The sequence below is a fragment of the Amblyomma americanum genome, chromosome 6, assembly GCF_052857255.1.
Source record: "Amblyomma americanum isolate KBUSLIRL-KWMA chromosome 6, ASM5285725v1, whole genome shotgun sequence".
NCBI classification, from domain to species: Eukaryota; Metazoa; Arthropoda; class Arachnida; order Ixodida; family Ixodidae; genus Amblyomma; species Amblyomma americanum.
In genome coordinates, this window is record NC_135502.1 from 11,790,121 (window position 1) to 11,808,724 (window position 18,604).

An 18,604-nucleotide genomic window follows, 5' to 3' on the forward strand; every position below is an offset into this window, starting at 1 on the left:
ACTGCTAAGTCACTTGACGCCAAGTCGTACAGCGTCCGAAGAAACGCGTAACGTCGAAAATGGCTAAAAATGTCAGTTCCTGAAACAACCTAGGACGTGCTATCTACCCCGGAAGCTTCGAAGAATGCGTGCAAAACTTTGGTGCAGCGTAATATTATTGCCGCTCATACAGCTTACTCTATATATACGGCATTGGAAGTAAAATTTCCTTTCCTCTCTCGACTGCTCTCATGCAAAGCTTGGCAAACCTCGTTTAGCTTCTTAGGCACGGGATGATGAAATATCATACTGTTCCGAGCCAGGCAAATAGTAGCATAGTAAAGCTGATATTACGATACATGGACAACCTTTGGCGGTCTACAAATGTTTCAACAATTTTTTTTGCAGTACCACAACGCAATGTACGTTTTAAAGTTTGGTGCCAGTAAACTCTTAGTCATTCGTCAGCGACTTCATATAGCTGATTCGATTAGAAATAATTGGAAAATACTTACGAACAGCGATCACTCCTGTACTGATAAATTTTTGATCACGCAACGAGCGCACCTTCTTCAAACATCTTCTCAGCTTGCTTTGAACTGCCTGAATGCGCATGTTGTTCTATATCATTGTCCCTCCACAGCATAAACCCACATATTCAATCCCGACACTTCTGTGCGGCCCGCCGTGTAGGCCCAGCGACTGCGGCGCACTGCTGCTGAGGTTGAGTTCGCACCGTCCGGATGGCAGTCGCGAAAACACGCGTACTGAAATGTCGGTGCACGCAAGCTAGGTAGTCAGACGAATTAGAAGTAATCGGTAGGGCACTGCAATGAGGGCCAGCACTGGCCTTGCTTTGAAAGCTGAAAAACGCGCCAGTCTTTAGCGACAGCTGTAAGTGCATTATAATGACTCGCGCTCCGAACTGTCCTTAACTGTCTTTTTAGGACGATTGCGTCTTACATAAGACTGTGAAAGCTGCCTCAGAATGCAAGGGTATTTACAAAGGCCTCGGCAAGTTATCTTTATAGTGTTGGAAATGGTTGATGGATATTAATGCTTTTAAAATCCAGCACATTTTTTCGACACCTAAGGTACCTGATGTATACAACTATACTCTCGCCGCCAGTGAGCGCCTGAAGACATTGCCTCAATATAGGTATACTTGGGGGTGCATCCAACTTACACATTACCTTGGGACGTCTATATCGATTATTGTTGGAAAGTCGTACCTTCGGTATTCTCCGTCGGTCCCAACACTAAAATCATTGCCTACAAAGCCATCGTTAGGTCTAACCTACAATGTGTCTCTTCAATTTAGAATCCTTGTTCTCAAACTTTGACTGGCCGCCTGAAGTCCCTTCCAAAGTGTTATGTTTTTGTCCCAAAATATGCCTCAATGAAAGCGCCTGTTTTGTTTGCAATGCACCAATAGTATTGCTAGAACCTATAACTATTGCAAAGCTCTTCTTTCACTTGCGCGTGCACCTTTCATTTACGTCTTCACATTGTTTATATATTCGATTATAGAACGGACTCCCTGACACAGTTGTTACCAGGACTTTAATCATGAAAATTTTCGCTTCGCGTCACTGGCCTTTTAAAGTGTTTTTAAATACAATTTTCTCGTTCTGTTGTCAGGGCTATATTGCCCGCGGGCAGCGACCTTCTAAATATTTCTAGTTGTTAATGTCAAAGCATTAATAGCCCCATCACGAGAAAAGCCGGCGGCGCGTGTGTGCGTGTGTACTCGCAGATGGTACAGGAAATCCCAGCGATGACAAGAAAAAAAAAGCCTGGAAGTTTGGCAATGCTAAGCATTAAATATTGTCCGAAAGCATAGTTTTTGCAGGTCGACACCATTGCCACGTACTTGAAAGCGCGATTGAGGTGTCCACTGACCCAGTGTGCAAGTTTTGCGAGTATTTTTTAATGTCAGTTTACCCGATGTATGCCGGGGGCCTATGCTCTAATGCCGCGTTTCTACAGCAGTGTTATCAACGCCAGCGCATATTGATCTAGTGCCGTGTTTCTGCCACAACGTTGTCCACACCAACGCATGCAGCACACACCTCTCTGTCACTACCACCATATAGCTCAAGGTGTGAATATTGCTTTGATGGTAGTATTAGTTGATGAAGAAGACGATTATACTGAGGTGAAGAAGAAGAAGCGCGAGAGTGTGTGGCAGTCTAACAAGAGGGATGTTCGGCTGCGGCGATAGATAGATGGATAAAGAGGAGGAGGGAAAAGCAGGGATGTTAACAAAGGGGTTCCGGTTGGCTACCCTGCACTGGGGAGGAGGAATTAGGGGACTAAAAGGAGGAAGAGAGAAGGGGAAAAAGGCATAACACACACACACACGCACAACGCTGTCACAATTTGTCACTCAATCCAGTCGCTCTCAAGTAGGCAAAGAGTGCCTTGTATGCCTTGAGGGTAGTTGACTGCTGTGGCCACGGACCGAGGATCTTTTGCTCTGTTAATGGGCGAGGATCGAGGTGGTCCAGGGCACAACACAGTGTATGTCTTGCACTCGCAAATGCAGGGCACTCACAGAGAAGATGAGCGATGGTCTCCTCACAACCATAGCTTTCACAGGCAGGACTGTCGGCCATCCCCATCCGGAAAGCATAGTGGTTGGTAAAAGCAACACCGATCCATAAACGGCATAACAATGTTGCTTCGCGACGTGCTAAGTTACGTGCAAGACGAAGGCGCAGTCCAGGGTCCAGTGCCTTGAGGCGGAGGTCGCGCAACTTCACGCGTCAACCTTACCTGTCAAAAAGTGTGTTCGTGAAAAAGGAACTTTTGTGTCATGCGCTGTGAACTGTCGGTTGTGTCAGAAGACAGAAGCTACTGATCATTGCTTTGTGGTTTGTCGTGATGCCGTGTTTTCCTGGGACATTTTTCAACGGACTCTCAAAAAAGACATTGAGATTATGCCTTGTAATTTAGGATTTTTGCCCACAATGGAAGATTCTAAGGCTCCATGTAATCTTTTAGTGGTTACAGGACTGTTCAGCCTGCAGTGTGGAAGAGCTGCCTATGATAGATCGCCAAGCAGAGCCCCCACGTTAATCGAAGTCTCTGTTCAGAGAGCAGTGTGCTATGGTGCGGGGGGTATATGCTGCGTACCTCCTGCCTGGCTGCATTTACTCGATGCATGCTTGTGTCTCCTGGAGTTTTGATGTGCGGACAAGGTAAGAGCAGGATGCTGGTGTGACTGTGTATGACGGGTTGCGGGATGCGACCTGGTTAATTCGGGCCTGAAGCCTGTCAGGTTGGGTGCACTTCCATGCAATAAGTAAAAAAAAAAAAAAACCCTTGCGACAGCCTAGTGCTCTCACGCAGTGGTCAGAGGAGCTGATATGTTCGCGCCTCCACGGGTTCGAATCTCAGTCGTGGATATTTATTTGATTTCCTTTTATTTATTTATTTCACATGGCACAAATGTGCAAACATCTCAAACCGACAAACATCGCAAGATCTTGCTCGAGGTTGGTCCATCGGAATAACACTTTCGTACTAATAGGGTGACGCCATCAAGCGGCCGTGTAAGGCACACAGCAAGCCGAGCACCACCACTGTCTTTTGAGCGTCGCTTACGTCCTCGATGCATTCCTACTAGGTACGGCCTCCTCTGCATCGTAGCGCGTATAGCTCAGGTCCATGGCTACGCTTAACTGTCGCTTTCATACCGGTGCGTCCTGCAGCATGTCGTAATGTGCCACAACGTTTTGTCACAGTGAAAAGTGGAGTGTAATACCATTTTGCCGCACGTGAGACAGTTGTTTCTTAACTGATACCCTCTGCGAACAGACACTGACCAAGCAGTGCCAGTTCTGGCTGGGGCGGAGAACATTCCCTCGTTCATTGGGCAGTAAGGGAGTGATCCGGCTCCCACGGTCTGCAAATGAAGAAACAGAGTGCAATGGCACAACAAAAATGAGAATAAATCAAAGCTTGCCTTGAGGTGCCATGTCGGTGCTACGATGGCGCTCAAGTCGCGCTCAGCCGTTGGAGGCAATGGTCGAGCGTATTGAAAGCTTGCAGCACCTCTTATGGGCCCACATTTTCTTTCTCATGATAAATTCCGCTTGACCTGTTTAATTCTGGCCTTGCCTCGTATTGTCATAACCTAGTTTTCAGAAATGAAGCAACTGAAAGTAGCGCTCGCGATCATGGTGCCTAGTCTTCCTGTTCTATCTCTCCTGAGCAAGCAATTCTTGAGACGCCTTTTGATTATGCTTCCAAGCGTCAAACACCAGTTTCATAAAGTGAAAAGTCTCTCGATGACAATAACTTTGCGGCGTGAACGCCAACCTGCCTAGTGACGATCACACATGCGGGAAGTAGTGGGCCAACAGCGCAAATGGCCAGAGAGCTTCCTGCGCAGGCCGTAGTCTCCAAGCTTTGGTTGCATAAAGGGATCGCCATATGGTCGGCGCAGATAACACCATGGATAACTCAGACCGCCGGTGCCCGGCGTGGTCAGACACAGCCGCCTTCTCTACACTGCAGATGGCACTGACACTGATTTCTACTCCGCAATTGATCCTTTGTATGCACTAAGTTCTAACTGAATCCTTTAATGCACGAAGAACCTAGTGAGGTTATCATGTCATTTTTCAGCCTTTAAAAGAATCTTGACAAGAAAGGGATTGCCCTGGTCACAAAAATTAATTCATAGCCCTTTATCACGGCATCCCTGAGAGCCCACAGGCAGTGTTGGGGCGTTAAACGCCTCATACTATCATCTGGAACCTGTACCTCGCAGTCGACAGACCACCGTAAATGGCGTGTGGGCGAAGTTTTATCGTGGAGGTGTCGCAAACACTTGTTTACATTTGTGTGTTTTGTGAGACTTTCTTCTTCATTCCACGCTAAGTTACAGAGTCAGCAGAAACGCGCGTGAACGTGTTCGAGCCAGTGTCGCCACTTGAGATTACTATCGAGGAGTCGTTTTGCTGTTAGTAACACATCGACAGACGTAAAGTGCAGACTGGAAGAACTTGAGTCAGCTGCATATGCGTTAACTTTTCGGGGCAAGCTTCTAGGCACAAGAAAATGTAAGGTAGGCCGCTTCCAGAGTCGCACTTGTTTAGCATGACCCAGCGAGCAACCAGCTAAAGCGTCAGAATAACACTGCACTGCCACAGCTTCCTTGCTACCCACCAAGATCTACCCCCCAGGGGATCTCGGGAAACAAAGCAAAGCCAAGTCCACGAGGTCGATTCCGCCGCTAGTTGAAATGAAGAGCACACGAAGCGACAGGCGCGCCGACAGCAGTCTTGGCATTATGCGAACCAAAGGAAAGCGCCAAGCGAAAGCGAATGGCTGGTCAACATTTGAAGCACTATTTTATTTAATCTTTCGGTTTACACTCATACTTTGCACAAAAAACATGTTTCTCCGCAACATTATCGCACAATGGTAATCATGGAGAACTTGCGTTCTGTGTATGCTGGGGATGTACAATTAAATTAGATGGACCCACACCTTGACACACTTGGTTCGACATGCGTTCAAAATATGGCAGTGTTGTTCTCGTGTAAATACCAGAGGTGCGCGCACCCTGATCCTTGCGTGGGGCACGAGGCCAGATTTCTGAGAAGCCCAAGGGAGCCGCTATTTCGACAACCAGCACTCGGTTAGCCAACCAAAATGAAACAGCGAAATGAAATACTATGCGTCTATATAAATAGCAGCAACTATCGCAACAAACCAACAACAACGTGTATAAAAAATAAGACCCTCTCTGCTGACCTGATCGCAGGAATCTTACACACCTCTTTCTGACTCTGTCCCAGCCAGGGATCCTGCCGGCGGCGACAGGTCTTGTGACCTCGAGGCAGCCCGGCCGGAAACACGCTACGCTGCTGGTGAATTTCTCAGACCCAATGTGCCGCTTTTGGCGCCCATATCACACCGGGGGTCGCTGCCGCTCGGAATCAGCCAGGCGAGAAGCGCCCCGCTGGGTCGGCGATTAGGAGTGCTGCGTCGCGCTTTCCGATTGGCTGATCCTCGCCGGCAGGAGCCCCAGACAGAAAAATAGTATTCTTAGTTGGAGCATAGTTACCTTTTTATTCTTTGGTACTACCAGGACACGAAACAGAAAGCTATGTCGCCTCAGATGCGAAAAGCAAAAACACACTGTGTAAGGGGCGCGGCCCCCTCTTCACGGAAAACAAAGCCGCACAAATACTCGAAGCTCGAGAAACGTGGGAGAACAATGGAGTATTCCATACAGATATTGATGCGTATGAGAGAGAGAGAGAGCGTCTGCAGTATGTGTGTACATATATATGCTATACTTGTAAGGGAATTTAAATTGAGCAGAAAGAAACGCTTCAACATTAAGTGACACTACTGTACACCAACTGTTCACCAAGGATGGTAGCCATCAAAATATCTCTGCGGGTTGCGTGAACAAGAGATACGCTTATAATGTGTATATCCCTATATACAAGGTGTCCAAGGAATCACGAGAGAGACGCAACAAGTTTTAATCTCTGTGGTATCAAAGTAGCTGACGAAGCTTCGCGGATGAAAGCCTTCTGAAATAAGGTGTGAAATAAAAAATATGACCTTCCTTGAATTCATGTGAAACATTCTTACCCTACATTTGAAAGCAGCCGAAATACCGTTTGTTCGAAGTGACAGCAGAGAAGAGCTGTGACTTAGAATTTCACAATTCAGGCGTACACTCTCCCTCAAACGTGGACACACAATTATGCCCTGTTGACTTTACGATAAGCAGACTTGATAACAGCGCGAACTAATGCTTACCAATGCAATGAGGTGCCCAGAAGCAATTCGGTAATTTGCGCTAGATAACACATCTGGCGCACTGAGTCAGCTCTCTTGAAATGGAAGCTTCACACAGACTTCGTGACATCACACACGGGCTGTACAATTTGCTCAATGCTGGCAGCACAGTCTAGATCCGGGTCATTCGCAGAGAAACGAAATTCTTTCCTGCCCTAGCTATCTGCGCAAATAAAACGACTGACTCGAGTGGGCTAGAAAAGTGAGCTTTAGCTAAACGGCTGTAAATAAAAGCAGGTGCTGATAAACCGTGAACAGCAGCACAGTGTTGGGATAGCTGCGCCATATCGCAAGCGTTTTAGGGACACCCCGCAGAATGTGCGTATGTACAGGGCAATTATTTGTGATGGAGATGCCGACCCAAAAATGTGTGACAACAAAGCGCCGCCAACGCCACTGAACGTCAGGACAAACTGCGTCCGCGGCAGCAAAGCAAAGGCAGCTCTTTTGTGGCAGCTCTGGGCGGAGCAGGCTGCCAAGCTCTGCTTGGCGCTCCCCCGGGGACCTGCGTGCCCCGCGGGCTCCGGTCGCTCCAGCCACCCGAACGGCTTTCTCTTGTGCCCGGCCGTTAGACGAGGGGCACGGAATGTGATGCATTATTGGCTTCTCTCAACCCGCTGCGTAAAGCCAGCACACTGTGACCACTGAGCACTCGTGAATATGGCTCTCCAGAGATGGGCGTTTCTCGGCCACTAGGACCGTTGACCAGAAGAGAAACGGTTACAAACAGGAAGGAAGGGGGGTACCGAACATCGAAGTCAACGTTAATGACACTAAAACGGGCCAAAGCGAACGGCGACAAGAGCGCACCACTTCGACAAGAAGCGCCTTTTTTGTTTTTTAAGCAGAAGAGTCTAAGTCACCCATCCTTGAAGAGCTGTCAGTTTTCGTGCGCCAGCCAAAGCATCCGAACTGAACACACACACACACACACGTGTTCGGAAAGAGAACGAGTTAACTGAGGTGTACCCCTGGCACGGTTGCCGCCACGGCGCTGCGTTCCGCGCCAGAACAGAACGGCGGACACAAGAAGAGGTGGTGGGGAGGGGGGGGGGGGGGATGAGTGCGGCGGCGGCGGCCGCTGGGCTCAGGCGCGCGTCCGGAGTACGAGCCCCGCGGCCAGCCCCAGCAACACGGCGACCGGTGTTGCCGGCGCAGCGGCCGCCGAAGTCATGTCCCTGCGCAGCATCATCACCTTGCTGATCACGTGGATGACTCCGTTGGTGGCCTGTACGTCTGGGCGCACAACGACCGCCTCGCGGCCCTCCCACAGCAGGTGGATCTTGCCTGCGAAGCACAAGGGGGGACACTGCTCTCACTGCCGCCATGACACAGCTGCTCGCGAGGCAACACTGCGGGACGGCCAGCGGCCGCTTTTAAAAGGACGCTGTGGATAGACTACAGTTGGCATGTGTCGATAGATTGCCGCGTTTTAAGAAAGAAAACGAGAATACTTTCAACGCGAACGGGGTTTTGATAACCTAGAAAATGTCAACACAATGAAATACAGGTGCCGCCCCCATCGGACGTTTTGACAAGCCAATTGCAGTGACATCAAGAGAGTTTTTTGGGCACGGATCCCTAAGGTTAGAAACCTAAGATGCAAGAACGACCAGCTGGGAAAGCGCATGCGCGAGGAAACACGGAGAGAGGATGTGGAAGACAGCGACACAGGAGGTCAACTTTAGACTCATCATAAGGTGAACTTTCAGTTTTTGAAAGTTAACTCTCAAAAAATTTAGTTTCAAATGCTTAAAGTTAGAGCTGTGTGTCGTCGTATTTTCTTTTCATTTTCTTTTTGTCTTCCTTGGGCTAGTAGACGCCTCCGTACTACTGGCACAATGAGGTTTAAAAACAATTGTATTTTCTTTTCATAAAGTTAATGAGACCATTGGCTTGGTGCTCGACAGCTACCGGCAGAGGGGGAACATTGGACTCACCGTTGACGTTTCGCACGTCCATCTTGCCTCTGGCTGTCTCAATGGATTTTAAGTTTTCCAGCTCCATCTGGGGTATCTCCCTTCCTACTATCAAATGGCGTTCAAGAATCTGGAAAAGCCAAGATGACGATAGTTTTTTTTTCTTTTGGCAACTGTATTCTCCGAAACCTTGTATATAAAAAAAAAACTCTTGATTGTAAACATTGCGGCTCGGGATAGCATGTACAGTCGTGAGCAAAAGTGGAGCCTTCAGGCGCGGGAGCAGCTGCGGGGCCGCACCGCGGCGCTCCTATCTCGCGCCGCATGTTCGCAGCGAGAGTGCCCCGAGGGACGACAGACTTCACCCTCGCTCTTGCACGGGCGCTTATCACGCTTGATAAATTCCTAGTGCGGCATTCGGCTACTCTACAGTTGACGGTCGCGACGAAGGGGAGCGCGCATCGCAAAGCGCCTAAAGTCTCTGAAGGGAAAATACGGCGAACTGCTCTCCTCCTCATTTTTCAGCGCGCCTTGACGGTTACGCGCCGATGGGTTGCCTGTATTGGCATGCTGTTGGAAGGCATGCGCGGCTTTCACTCGACTACCGAATCCCTATTCAGAGACGAATACATCGAGGCGTAAAATGCAAGGCACTGTGGATCCTCGCTTTGAGCACCCCCTTTCAAAAAAGTATTAAAAATGTTTGGCATTCAGAGGCTCTTTATTGCCGCGAGAAATAAAGAATCTGAACGTAGCAATCAACTAATACTTAGTGAAGTTTTCATTAACGGCAATTACACTAGCAACTCGGCGCGGCATCGAATCAAACAGTGATGTGTCGCGACGAGCGCGAAGAGTGCCAGTCTTGCTTTACGGCAGTCCACAGTTGATCATCCGTAGCCTCGCGAAGATCCCGGGCCGCAGTTTGCTTCTTGATCAGCCCGCACACGTTTTCGATGGGGTTCAGATCTGCATCTGCTGGTGGCCACTCCAGCGTGCGGATGTCCGCTCTTCCAGCAGTGCGCCCACGAGGCGAGCTGTGTGAACTGGGCTACGACCCTGCTGGAAAAGGAAGCCTTCGATGCGTACAAGGGGACCCAGGCCATCGTTGCTTATGACACCTCACACAATGACAGCGCACCTCCCACTTTACAGGACGCCCGTCGTGTACTCGGACAGATATCTATAATATAGGAGGGTGGAGAAGACGCAAAGGAAGAAAGCAAACCAGGCAGCACACGATCTATCTAGCAGAATGAAAACATTAGGATAGATTACATTTGTCTTGGATAAAGAAATTTCTTATATTTTACAGGTTCAACATCAAGCACTGTATCATTTTTTTACGAGCCGATGTGCGCTGGGTAAGGGCTAGGCTTTGAAAAAGAGAACACGAAATCCAATGTCAGAAATTTCTTTATCCAAGACAAATGTAACCTATCCTAATGCTTTCATTGTGCTAGATAGATTGTGTGCTACCTGATTTGCTTTTTTCCTTTGCGTCTTCTCCACCATCCTATTTTATAGATATCTGTCCGAGTAAACGATGGGCGTCCTGTCAAGTGGGAGCTGCGCTGTCATTGTCTGGAGTGCCATAAGCAAACGATGGCCTGGGCTCCATTTTCCGCATCGAATGCTTCCTTCCTTCCTGCTGCTTCCTTTTCCAGCAGGGTCATAGCCCAGTTCACACAGCTCGCCTCGTGGGCGCACTGCTGGAAGAGCAGACATCCGCACGCTGGAGTGGCCACCAGCAGATGCAGATCTGAACCACATCGAAAACGTGTGCGGGCTGATCAAGAAGCAAACTGCGGCCCGGGATCTCCGCGCGGCTACAGATGATCAACTGTGGACTGCCGTAAAGCAAGACTGGCAGACTCTTCGCGCTCGCCCCGACGTTGTGTCATCACTGTTCGATTCGATGCCGCGCCGAGCTGATAGTGTAATTGCCGTTAAAGGCAACTGCACTAAGCATTAGTTGATTGTTAAGTTCAGATTCTTTATTTCTCACGGCAATAAAGAGCCTGAGAGTGCCAAACATTTTCAATACTTTTTTGAAAGGGGGTGCTCAAAGCGAGGATCCACAGTGCCTTGCATTTTACGCCTCGATGTATTCGTCTCTAACTAGCGATTTGGTAGTCGAGTGCAAGCCGCGCATGCCTTCCAACAGCATGCCAATACAGGCAACGCATCGGCGCGTAACCGTCAAGGCGCGCTGAAAAATGAGGAGGAGGGGAGCAGTTCGCCGTATTTTCCCTTCAGAGACTTTAGGCGCTTTGCGATGCGCGCTCCCCTTCGTCGCGACCGTCAACTGTAGAGCAGCCGAATGCCGCACTAGGAATTTATCAAGCGTGATAAGCGCCCGCGCAAGAGCGAGGGTGAAGTTTGTCGTCACTCGGGGCACTCTCGCTGCGAGCGTGCGGCACGAGATAGCAGCGCCGCGGTGCGGCCCCGCAGCTGCTCCCGCGCCCGGAGCCGTGGTCTCTGCACTTATGCTCACGACTGTACGTTTGTGAACACATTTTCTGCACGGTTCTTATCTTGACTAAAAAGAAATGATAAAAGCCAGTGCTAAATATGCCTTCCGCATATATCTGTTGTCACGACGTGGAAGCCACCAGATGTGGTTGCTACAAGTGTGTAGTGAAATGCAGGTACTGAGAGCAACATAAGAACCAGCGACAGCACACTCACTGCTGTAGTCCGCTGTTACCTGTAAGCTAAAATAGTTTTTATGAGCTACTCTCGAAAAAAGCATAACAATTGACATTGATACATACATTGTTTTTGTTGTAGATTTACGATTACAATGAGAATTGCATCTGACACAAGGTAAGAGAGCAGACATCTTCCCGTGGCGGCAACACAGTGAGGAGGCTTTGGGGCCATGCCTTTCGGACGCTATTTGTGTAACGGTAAACGATCGAACATTGAAAGACCTCTGTGAACGATTTATACGGCTGCAGCAGAGCTGGCTATCAGACCTTGCGTTGATGTTACACGAAACTGCCTGCAACAAAGAAAGCGAAAACAATTGCGGAGCCGCAAGAAAGCTTCCAAGCTGCAAAATGGGAATTTATAAATTTTTTGAGTTGACGACAGTATTACCATTCCTAGACCTCCATTTCCAATAAGTCGCTTTTCAGAGTATTAGATAAAACAATTTGAAAACAGCAGAACCCGAAAACCCTAAGGTGAAATTGTAATTTGACCAGCAAATGACGTCGACATTGACCAACAGCTCATGCCACAATTTACCTTCAGTTAACTCTCGCACTGCGCGGTGGTGTCCCGTCTTTTCTTCGTCCGTGTCTTATGACACGTTGTGTTGTATTTATAGCTGTAATAAATTACCAACTAGGCCGATCAGCCACGCTTGCAACTTGCGTACGCACTTCGAACGGCAGAACTGGCGACTGTTAGTGTGACCAGCACATAAGCTGAATAAGGACCGGCGACTCTACTCACCTTCTCAGCGTGATATCCGAACTGGTCCATGGACAACTGCTTGTACTCGGACGGGAACTCGAGCCTGATGTCATGCCAGGCGTTGTCGCTCGGCGCGAAAAAGGTGTATCGCTTGTCGGTGTTCTTGAGCCGCTCAATCCATCCCTTGTGTTGAGCGAATCGCCTGGTGTCCCTGTACAAGAAGATGACGCGGTCGTCGCGGCGCTCCTTTGGGTTCAGGACCGGCGGAACGTTCTATAGCCTTTATTCCATGTACCGAAATGGAGCATTAAATCATATACCGAGTGGTAGCTAGCTAATGGCAGACGTGTCCTCAGAGGTATGCCATAAAATCTTACAGAACAGCTGTTTAAATAATTTTTATAGACAGGAGCACACATGAATAGCTGCAAGGAGGAATTAACAGGAAACTGCATGCTTAAAAGAGCGACTGCTATTAATGTACAAAAGGCAGCCTGTGAGTCTGCAGTTCTTGGCCAATTGTTTGACGATGAGGTAACATCGCTAAAGGTGGACGGACCACGGAGCGGTTTTGGTCCGCAGATCTGCGTCGCGTACGTGACGTTCCACTTCCGCTCCGTGGGGCCCGCGTCTGGCCCGCGCACAGAGAATGGCCACGCGGGTTCCTAATCTACTTCCTGCCGCCTGGTTGCACCTTCGCCATTGCAGGCGGCGATACACGGATAAGGCCTGCGGGCGGTCTTTCGCTGTGCTACGTTAGCCAACACGGCGGGCCAGGAACGAACCTCACAGACCGGAAGTTGGACGCCACGTGATGCCTGGACCGCGGGCTAATGTTGCGTCTTTTCAATCTCCCTTTAGCAGTCAGGCCAAGTGAGACTTGAAACGCTGTGCACTGTCATTTCATTGCAGCCTTAAAAGAAAAGGCGCGCGGTGGTTCTCACTTAAGCTCGGGGTCGCTGCTGATCTTCTCGTAAATGGTGTGCGAGGGCATCCCCAGCACGCGGTCAATGATGTGGATCACTCCGTTGGTGGCTCCGATGTCCGCCTGCACGGCAGTGGCGTTCACGCCACCGCCTTCCACCGTCAGCGCTGCGAGAAAGCGTCACGAGCACGTGGTAAGTCACGTGGTCATGTTGTATGCACGTTATCTGGCGCAACTGCCCACTCATGGAACCTGCGCACAAACACCATTTCAAAATTTGAGCAACTTAGCGGAAGGGTTATTCTTGGCGATCCATATATGCGCAGGTGTGGGAGTGCCAAAGTAAGTCTTGGAACAGCTGTTGGGGCAGAACAATATGCGTTCTGGAGCAGCTACGGAGCGAAAAAAAGGAATTCTGGAACAGCTGTGGAGCGCAAATATAACCACTTTGGAACGTTAATATGAGAATTTCGGAGCAACTTCGACCACAAGTACGTAAACATTGATTAATGTATGCGTGAACTCGCACGTCTCGAAACATCAGTGAGGTCGAGTTTGTCACTCTGCATAATATACTTCAATAGGCGCTGTCTTTGTCACCGCTTATCTGGAATAGTTTTCGTGACCACATTGGGATGTACGGAAGTCTTGGCACTGAAAATTCGAAAAACATGCCATCAGCCAGCAATCGGCGCAGTCTGCAGGTTACGCTTTGTATCATGCCGTCAGCATATTTCTGCGCTTGCAAAGCACGCCTCTCTCCGCCGCTCTGTTTGGAGCGGCATTAGGTGCCAACGGCGCACTACACAGCTGGCAGAACGCAACAGGACGCATCGGAAAACATAGAGCAGTATCTCGCGCTACAACGTGAGCGGGACCATCTTTCACACGCTCCTTGTGACGTCTGTAGGTATGACGTCAACTATGTAATGCTGTCTCTAATGCGCTGATCTGCACGGGGCGTAAACTGCTTATCCCTTGTGTATCAGTTTCGCCTCACGACAAGTTGCGGGAGGCGACCAAATGCTTTCGCAAAACAGAAGGCGCGAAAACGCAACTACGCCGCGAGATACACCCCGCCGGTCGCGCTGCCCGAGACGCAGTTGTGCGGGCTGGTTTCGAAGCATTTGTTCCTGTCATCCGCTATTTCAGTTGTGTAGGCCAGAGTCGGTTTACTGAAGCGACTGCAGGAGCGCACACTTGCTGCACCGGTGCCCGGGCCGCTAACCTCCCAAGACCCATATCCGTGCACGGCGCGTCTCTTATGGCAGTAATCGGAAGTGATAGCTACACTTTCTGACTTTCTGCACGTTCGCCGCGGCGGTGGCTCAGTGGTTACGGTGCTCTGTTGCTGACCCGAAAGACGCGGGTTCGATCCCGGCCGCGGCGGTCGCATTTCGATAGAGGCGAATTGCTAAAGGCCCGAGTGCTGTGAGATGCCAGTGCACGTTAAATAACCCAGGGTGGTCGAAATTATCCGGAGCCCTCGACTGCGGCGTTCCTCATAGTACTCTACTCATAGCCTGAGTCGCTTGGGGACGTTAAACCCCATAATCCAATCCTCTCTGCGCTTTAATTTCTTACCACTTAATACTAATACACTTCTAAATCTTTATCGTTTCCTTGGCGTTTCTGTTTATATTATTTTACTGCCTTGCTGTTGCTTTTAGGTCGTCTCTAACACTGTTCACTGCTTTGCCTAGGCTGAAGATGGCGTGAAACCGTAAATGGGCGGTGCAAGCAACAACAGCTTTTTTTTTATTACCTTACCTGAGCCAGTAAAAATTCGGTTCAGCTAGATCTGTGACGGCAACTGATGTGAGCGCGAAACTTTACTGCAGTAAACACTGCGACAGGATGTAACAACCTTGCCCGCAGTTATGGAAAAACTGCACAAACAATAAGCAAGTGCAAACCACGAACGAAAAAGAAAGAACGAATGGAATAAATATTGTTACGTGGCGGCCAGCCAAAGAAGGAGACACGATGATCGATGGCAGTGAGATGATTTTAATGGCTGCTGGCCTAGCGCGAGCGCTCCCGTCCGCGCCACTGCACAGTTCGTCGTCGTCTTCGTCCCACTACCCGGGGCCACCGAGCGATCGTACAGATCGGTGACAAAAAGACGCGCGAAGTGGTTACGGGCTTCAGAGGATGGTTGGACAGGAACGAGTAAGGGGCGAGGTGCTGGCCCTCACGATGAATGAGATGGCTGAATGATTCCTGGTCTTGAAGCTTCTGGGCCGCAGGTCGCCAAGAGCCGACGGTCGAGACCCCAGGACGCGCCGAACGGCCTGGGCAGGGGAATGGTGTCTTCAGATGTAAGCGGCGAATCGGGTCGGTGGGGTCGATAGGTCAGGTCCTTGCGTCGGGTTCAGTTCGCCGTGTTGAGTGGTCGGGGCGGGGGACGGGGCGGGGGGAACAACGGCGAGGTCGGTTCGGGTCTGAAAGGCTGGGGCACGGCCGAGCGACGCACGCCAAGAACTCACGGCTGACGACCACGGCTGACGCAGGACGTCGAAGCTCCCCGGACCAGGATGTCGATGGTACCCCGCAAGCTCCACCAAATGTTACGTGGCTGCCAGCCGAAGAAGGAGACATGATGATCGATGACAATGAGATGATTTTAATGGCTGCTGGCCTAGCGCGAGCGCTCCTGCCCGCGCCACTGCACAGTTCGTCGTCTTTTTCGTCACGATATGTACACCCTCGAAGCCGCAGGCACCTAGCGCAAGTGTACATACCAACGATAGATTCCAAATGCTCTGGAACGTCGCAGAAGCTAATGAAGTTTTGTCCCACACGAGCTGCTATTTCAGAAGTTTCAAGAGAGAATACATGCCGCAAGCCACTAAGATGTCCACGCTAGTCAGTATGCCATTTTGAAGGTTTTGTTCAAGCTTGACTATTCGCTCAGCTCAGGTCGCGTCGAAGGGCGTCAAGAGCGCACGTTGCTCAACGGTTTTGGTACCGAGGCCGGGGATCCTCGGCGAAGTGTTCTTTCTTGCTTTTTGTTTTTGCACATTACGACTAAAAACGAGATGTGTAAAAACTGAATATGCAACTTAATGAACCAACCAGCCACCAAGGCAGAGCAATTCAGAGCGGCACAGACAAAATGCAGATGAGGCCTGTAGCGGTAAAAGCTGGGTAAATGTAAGTAAAAAAAAAACACAGACTTTTGTACGACGGAGAGTGGAAGCATAAAATCAAGAGCCCTAAGCTTCTATAAAATTCACATGTTTAAATGCACGGTAAACATAGTTTTTGAGTATGCGGAAATATATTTTTAACTCACTAAGTGTGACAAGACTACATTTAGCACGCGTTGTATCAACAACTGCACACTTACACGCAAGGCGTAGTTCACAAAGGTGCGAGGCAAGCACACCGAGCAGCTCCAAATCTTTCTGCTCTTGGAAGGTGAGAAATAAGCAAATAGAAACGGTCGTTTTTTGCCACCGTGCACACGGGAGGAGTTAGGTCGCAGTTGATGTGAGCAGCGTTTTTTGGCTTGGTTTGGTTAGGTTTTATGGGGTTTAACGTCACAAAGCGCCCCAAGCTGTGACGGACGCCGAGCTGCGGGATGCGGGTAATTTTGACCAAATGGGGTTCTTTTACGTGCGCTAACATCGCACAGTACACGGAGCTCTAGCATTTCGCCTCCATCGAAGTACGACCGCAGCGGCCGGGATCGAACCCGCGTCTTTCAGGTCAGCAGCCAAGCACCATAACCACTGAGCCGCGGCGGCGGCAGAGCAGTGCTTCTGGGTCGCCTTGCCGCAGCAAAACCAACAGCGCTCGTTCATAATATCAGGCACCGGAAGCGGTGCTTTTCAGCGATGCTATATTTCTCTGGCTGCTCCTGCTTTAATTTTCTCTTTAAACTTCCGTCCAACATTCGGCCTTCGCAAATGTTTGAGGCCAGCGCCCATGCCGCGCACGTACCAAGCGGTCGCAGTGAATAGCTGACCCTCTGACGACGTCCGGCGCCAGCGCTTTTGCTGAGCTCACTCTTTCATCATCCGGCAAAGGCGTCGTCGATAAGCGCGTTTTCGTGCAGTCGCTTTATGCGGCAGGCGCCTGCCTCGCTCCGATCGTGCGCGCCCACCACGCGATGCATCTGCCGCGCCGAGCGTTGATCGTTTTTGATGCGAACGCCTGCTGCCCTCGGCCCAGCCACGCCCACCGCTGCACGCACGCCACTTCTATTCGGCTTTGCGAGAAAATCGCGGAATACCGCAAAGCTAAACGTGCTCTTGCTCGGAAAATTAGGTTACGTTTTTGCACCGCCCTAGATTTTTTTCTTGCATGCGTGAGGAAACGGCACTTTGCTGAGCAATAACTGCCTCCACGATGAAGTCCATTGTCACGAACGGCACAACTCTTGCTATACACGAACAAGGTGAAAAGAAGCACCAAATTGAAATCAGATGGCATATACGGAAGTATCCTTTGTGTGTCCAGGTCAGGTAAGCTTGCTCTTTCTTAAGCCGCGCGAAGACAGGCGCTTTGACAGGAAACCAACCATAGCGGACTCTCCAGGGTACCTATGTGTCCCTGTTCCACAAATGTTTCACTAAAAAATGTCGCTGTTAGAGTGCAGTTGACCGGGTGTATGGCTGGCGAAAAGAGTACCCTCGTATTGTAGTGGCGGCTTCATCTGCCCGAGGTGGCGACAGATTCAAGCGGAAGGGAGCCACCAATGTCATGCAAGGGATAAGTTTTAAAACGAAAAACCACACTGACTCCCAGTTTTTCGACGGAAGAGGAAATAACTTATGTTTTGAATTGTTGATGCTCACACACTGGATGTGTATTGCACACCTTTTGTTAAACCTGACTGTTTCATTCGTTCTAGAAGCACGTTTTTTAAAATCTATTTTTGCTCATCTTTTGTTTTTGTTTTTCACTGCATTATCCCTGCTTTGATTATGTTACATATGTTCTCATTTGGTGTATGTGTACTAAACGTTTTGTACCTTTTGTGTTAATTATGCTGCTTCCAATACAAGAGAGTACACAACTGTTTCTTGGGCGCCTATTACAGCTGCTGTTTAGAGGTGCCCACAAAGTTTTGTGAGCAGCGTAATCACGAAAAGCATGAATTTCGTCACGGACTGGAGGCTTTCAGAGCTAAGACGACGAAGAACTAGGTCCGACGACGCTGGGCTCCGAACTGAGCTTTTATTGGGCTGCACGCCCTGCGGGACCTAGTACCAACTCCATCATTGACCGGCGCCGCATAAGGCGTGAGTTTTGGCCTGCGGCTAGAGCACGACGCGAGGGGCGCTACAAGGCTTCCTCCCGTAGAGTGGAAGCCGCAGGAGCCGCAAAGTGGAAATTCCCCCGTTCCCCCCTGTAGTGCACACTATGCACTTCAGTGCATACGCTACATGGTTTGCTGAGCCCTAGTGCTGCTGCGTCACATGCTTGGCGTCGATGGCTAGACGATCTCCGTTCATGCGCCATCCTTGCCCGTATAGTTGCGCTGATCAATACCGCCCTCCCAAACTATGTTCGG

The 18,604-nt window shown here is 49.8% G+C and overlaps 1 protein-coding gene across 1 annotated transcript in view; it reads right to left on the reverse strand.

Moving 5' to 3' along the window:
* Window positions 1-5,325: 5,325 nt before the first annotated feature.
* Fas1 (fasciclin 1 Fas1 domain-containing) overlaps window positions 5,326-18,604 on the reverse strand; it is a 56,239-nt gene continuing 42,960 nt past the window's right edge. Inside the window, exons 10-13 of the mRNA XM_077668553.1 lie at window positions 13,100-13,247; window positions 12,195-12,366; window positions 8,751-8,859; window positions 5,326-8,097 (exon numbers count right to left, since the gene is read on the reverse strand). Of these exons, the coding sequence (XP_077524679.1) occupies window positions 7,898-8,097; window positions 8,751-8,859; window positions 12,195-12,366; window positions 13,100-13,247 (629 nt within the window). The 3' untranslated portion in view covers window positions 5,326-7,897. The remainder of the gene's footprint in view (window positions 8,098-8,750; window positions 8,860-12,194; window positions 12,367-13,099; window positions 13,248-18,604) is intronic.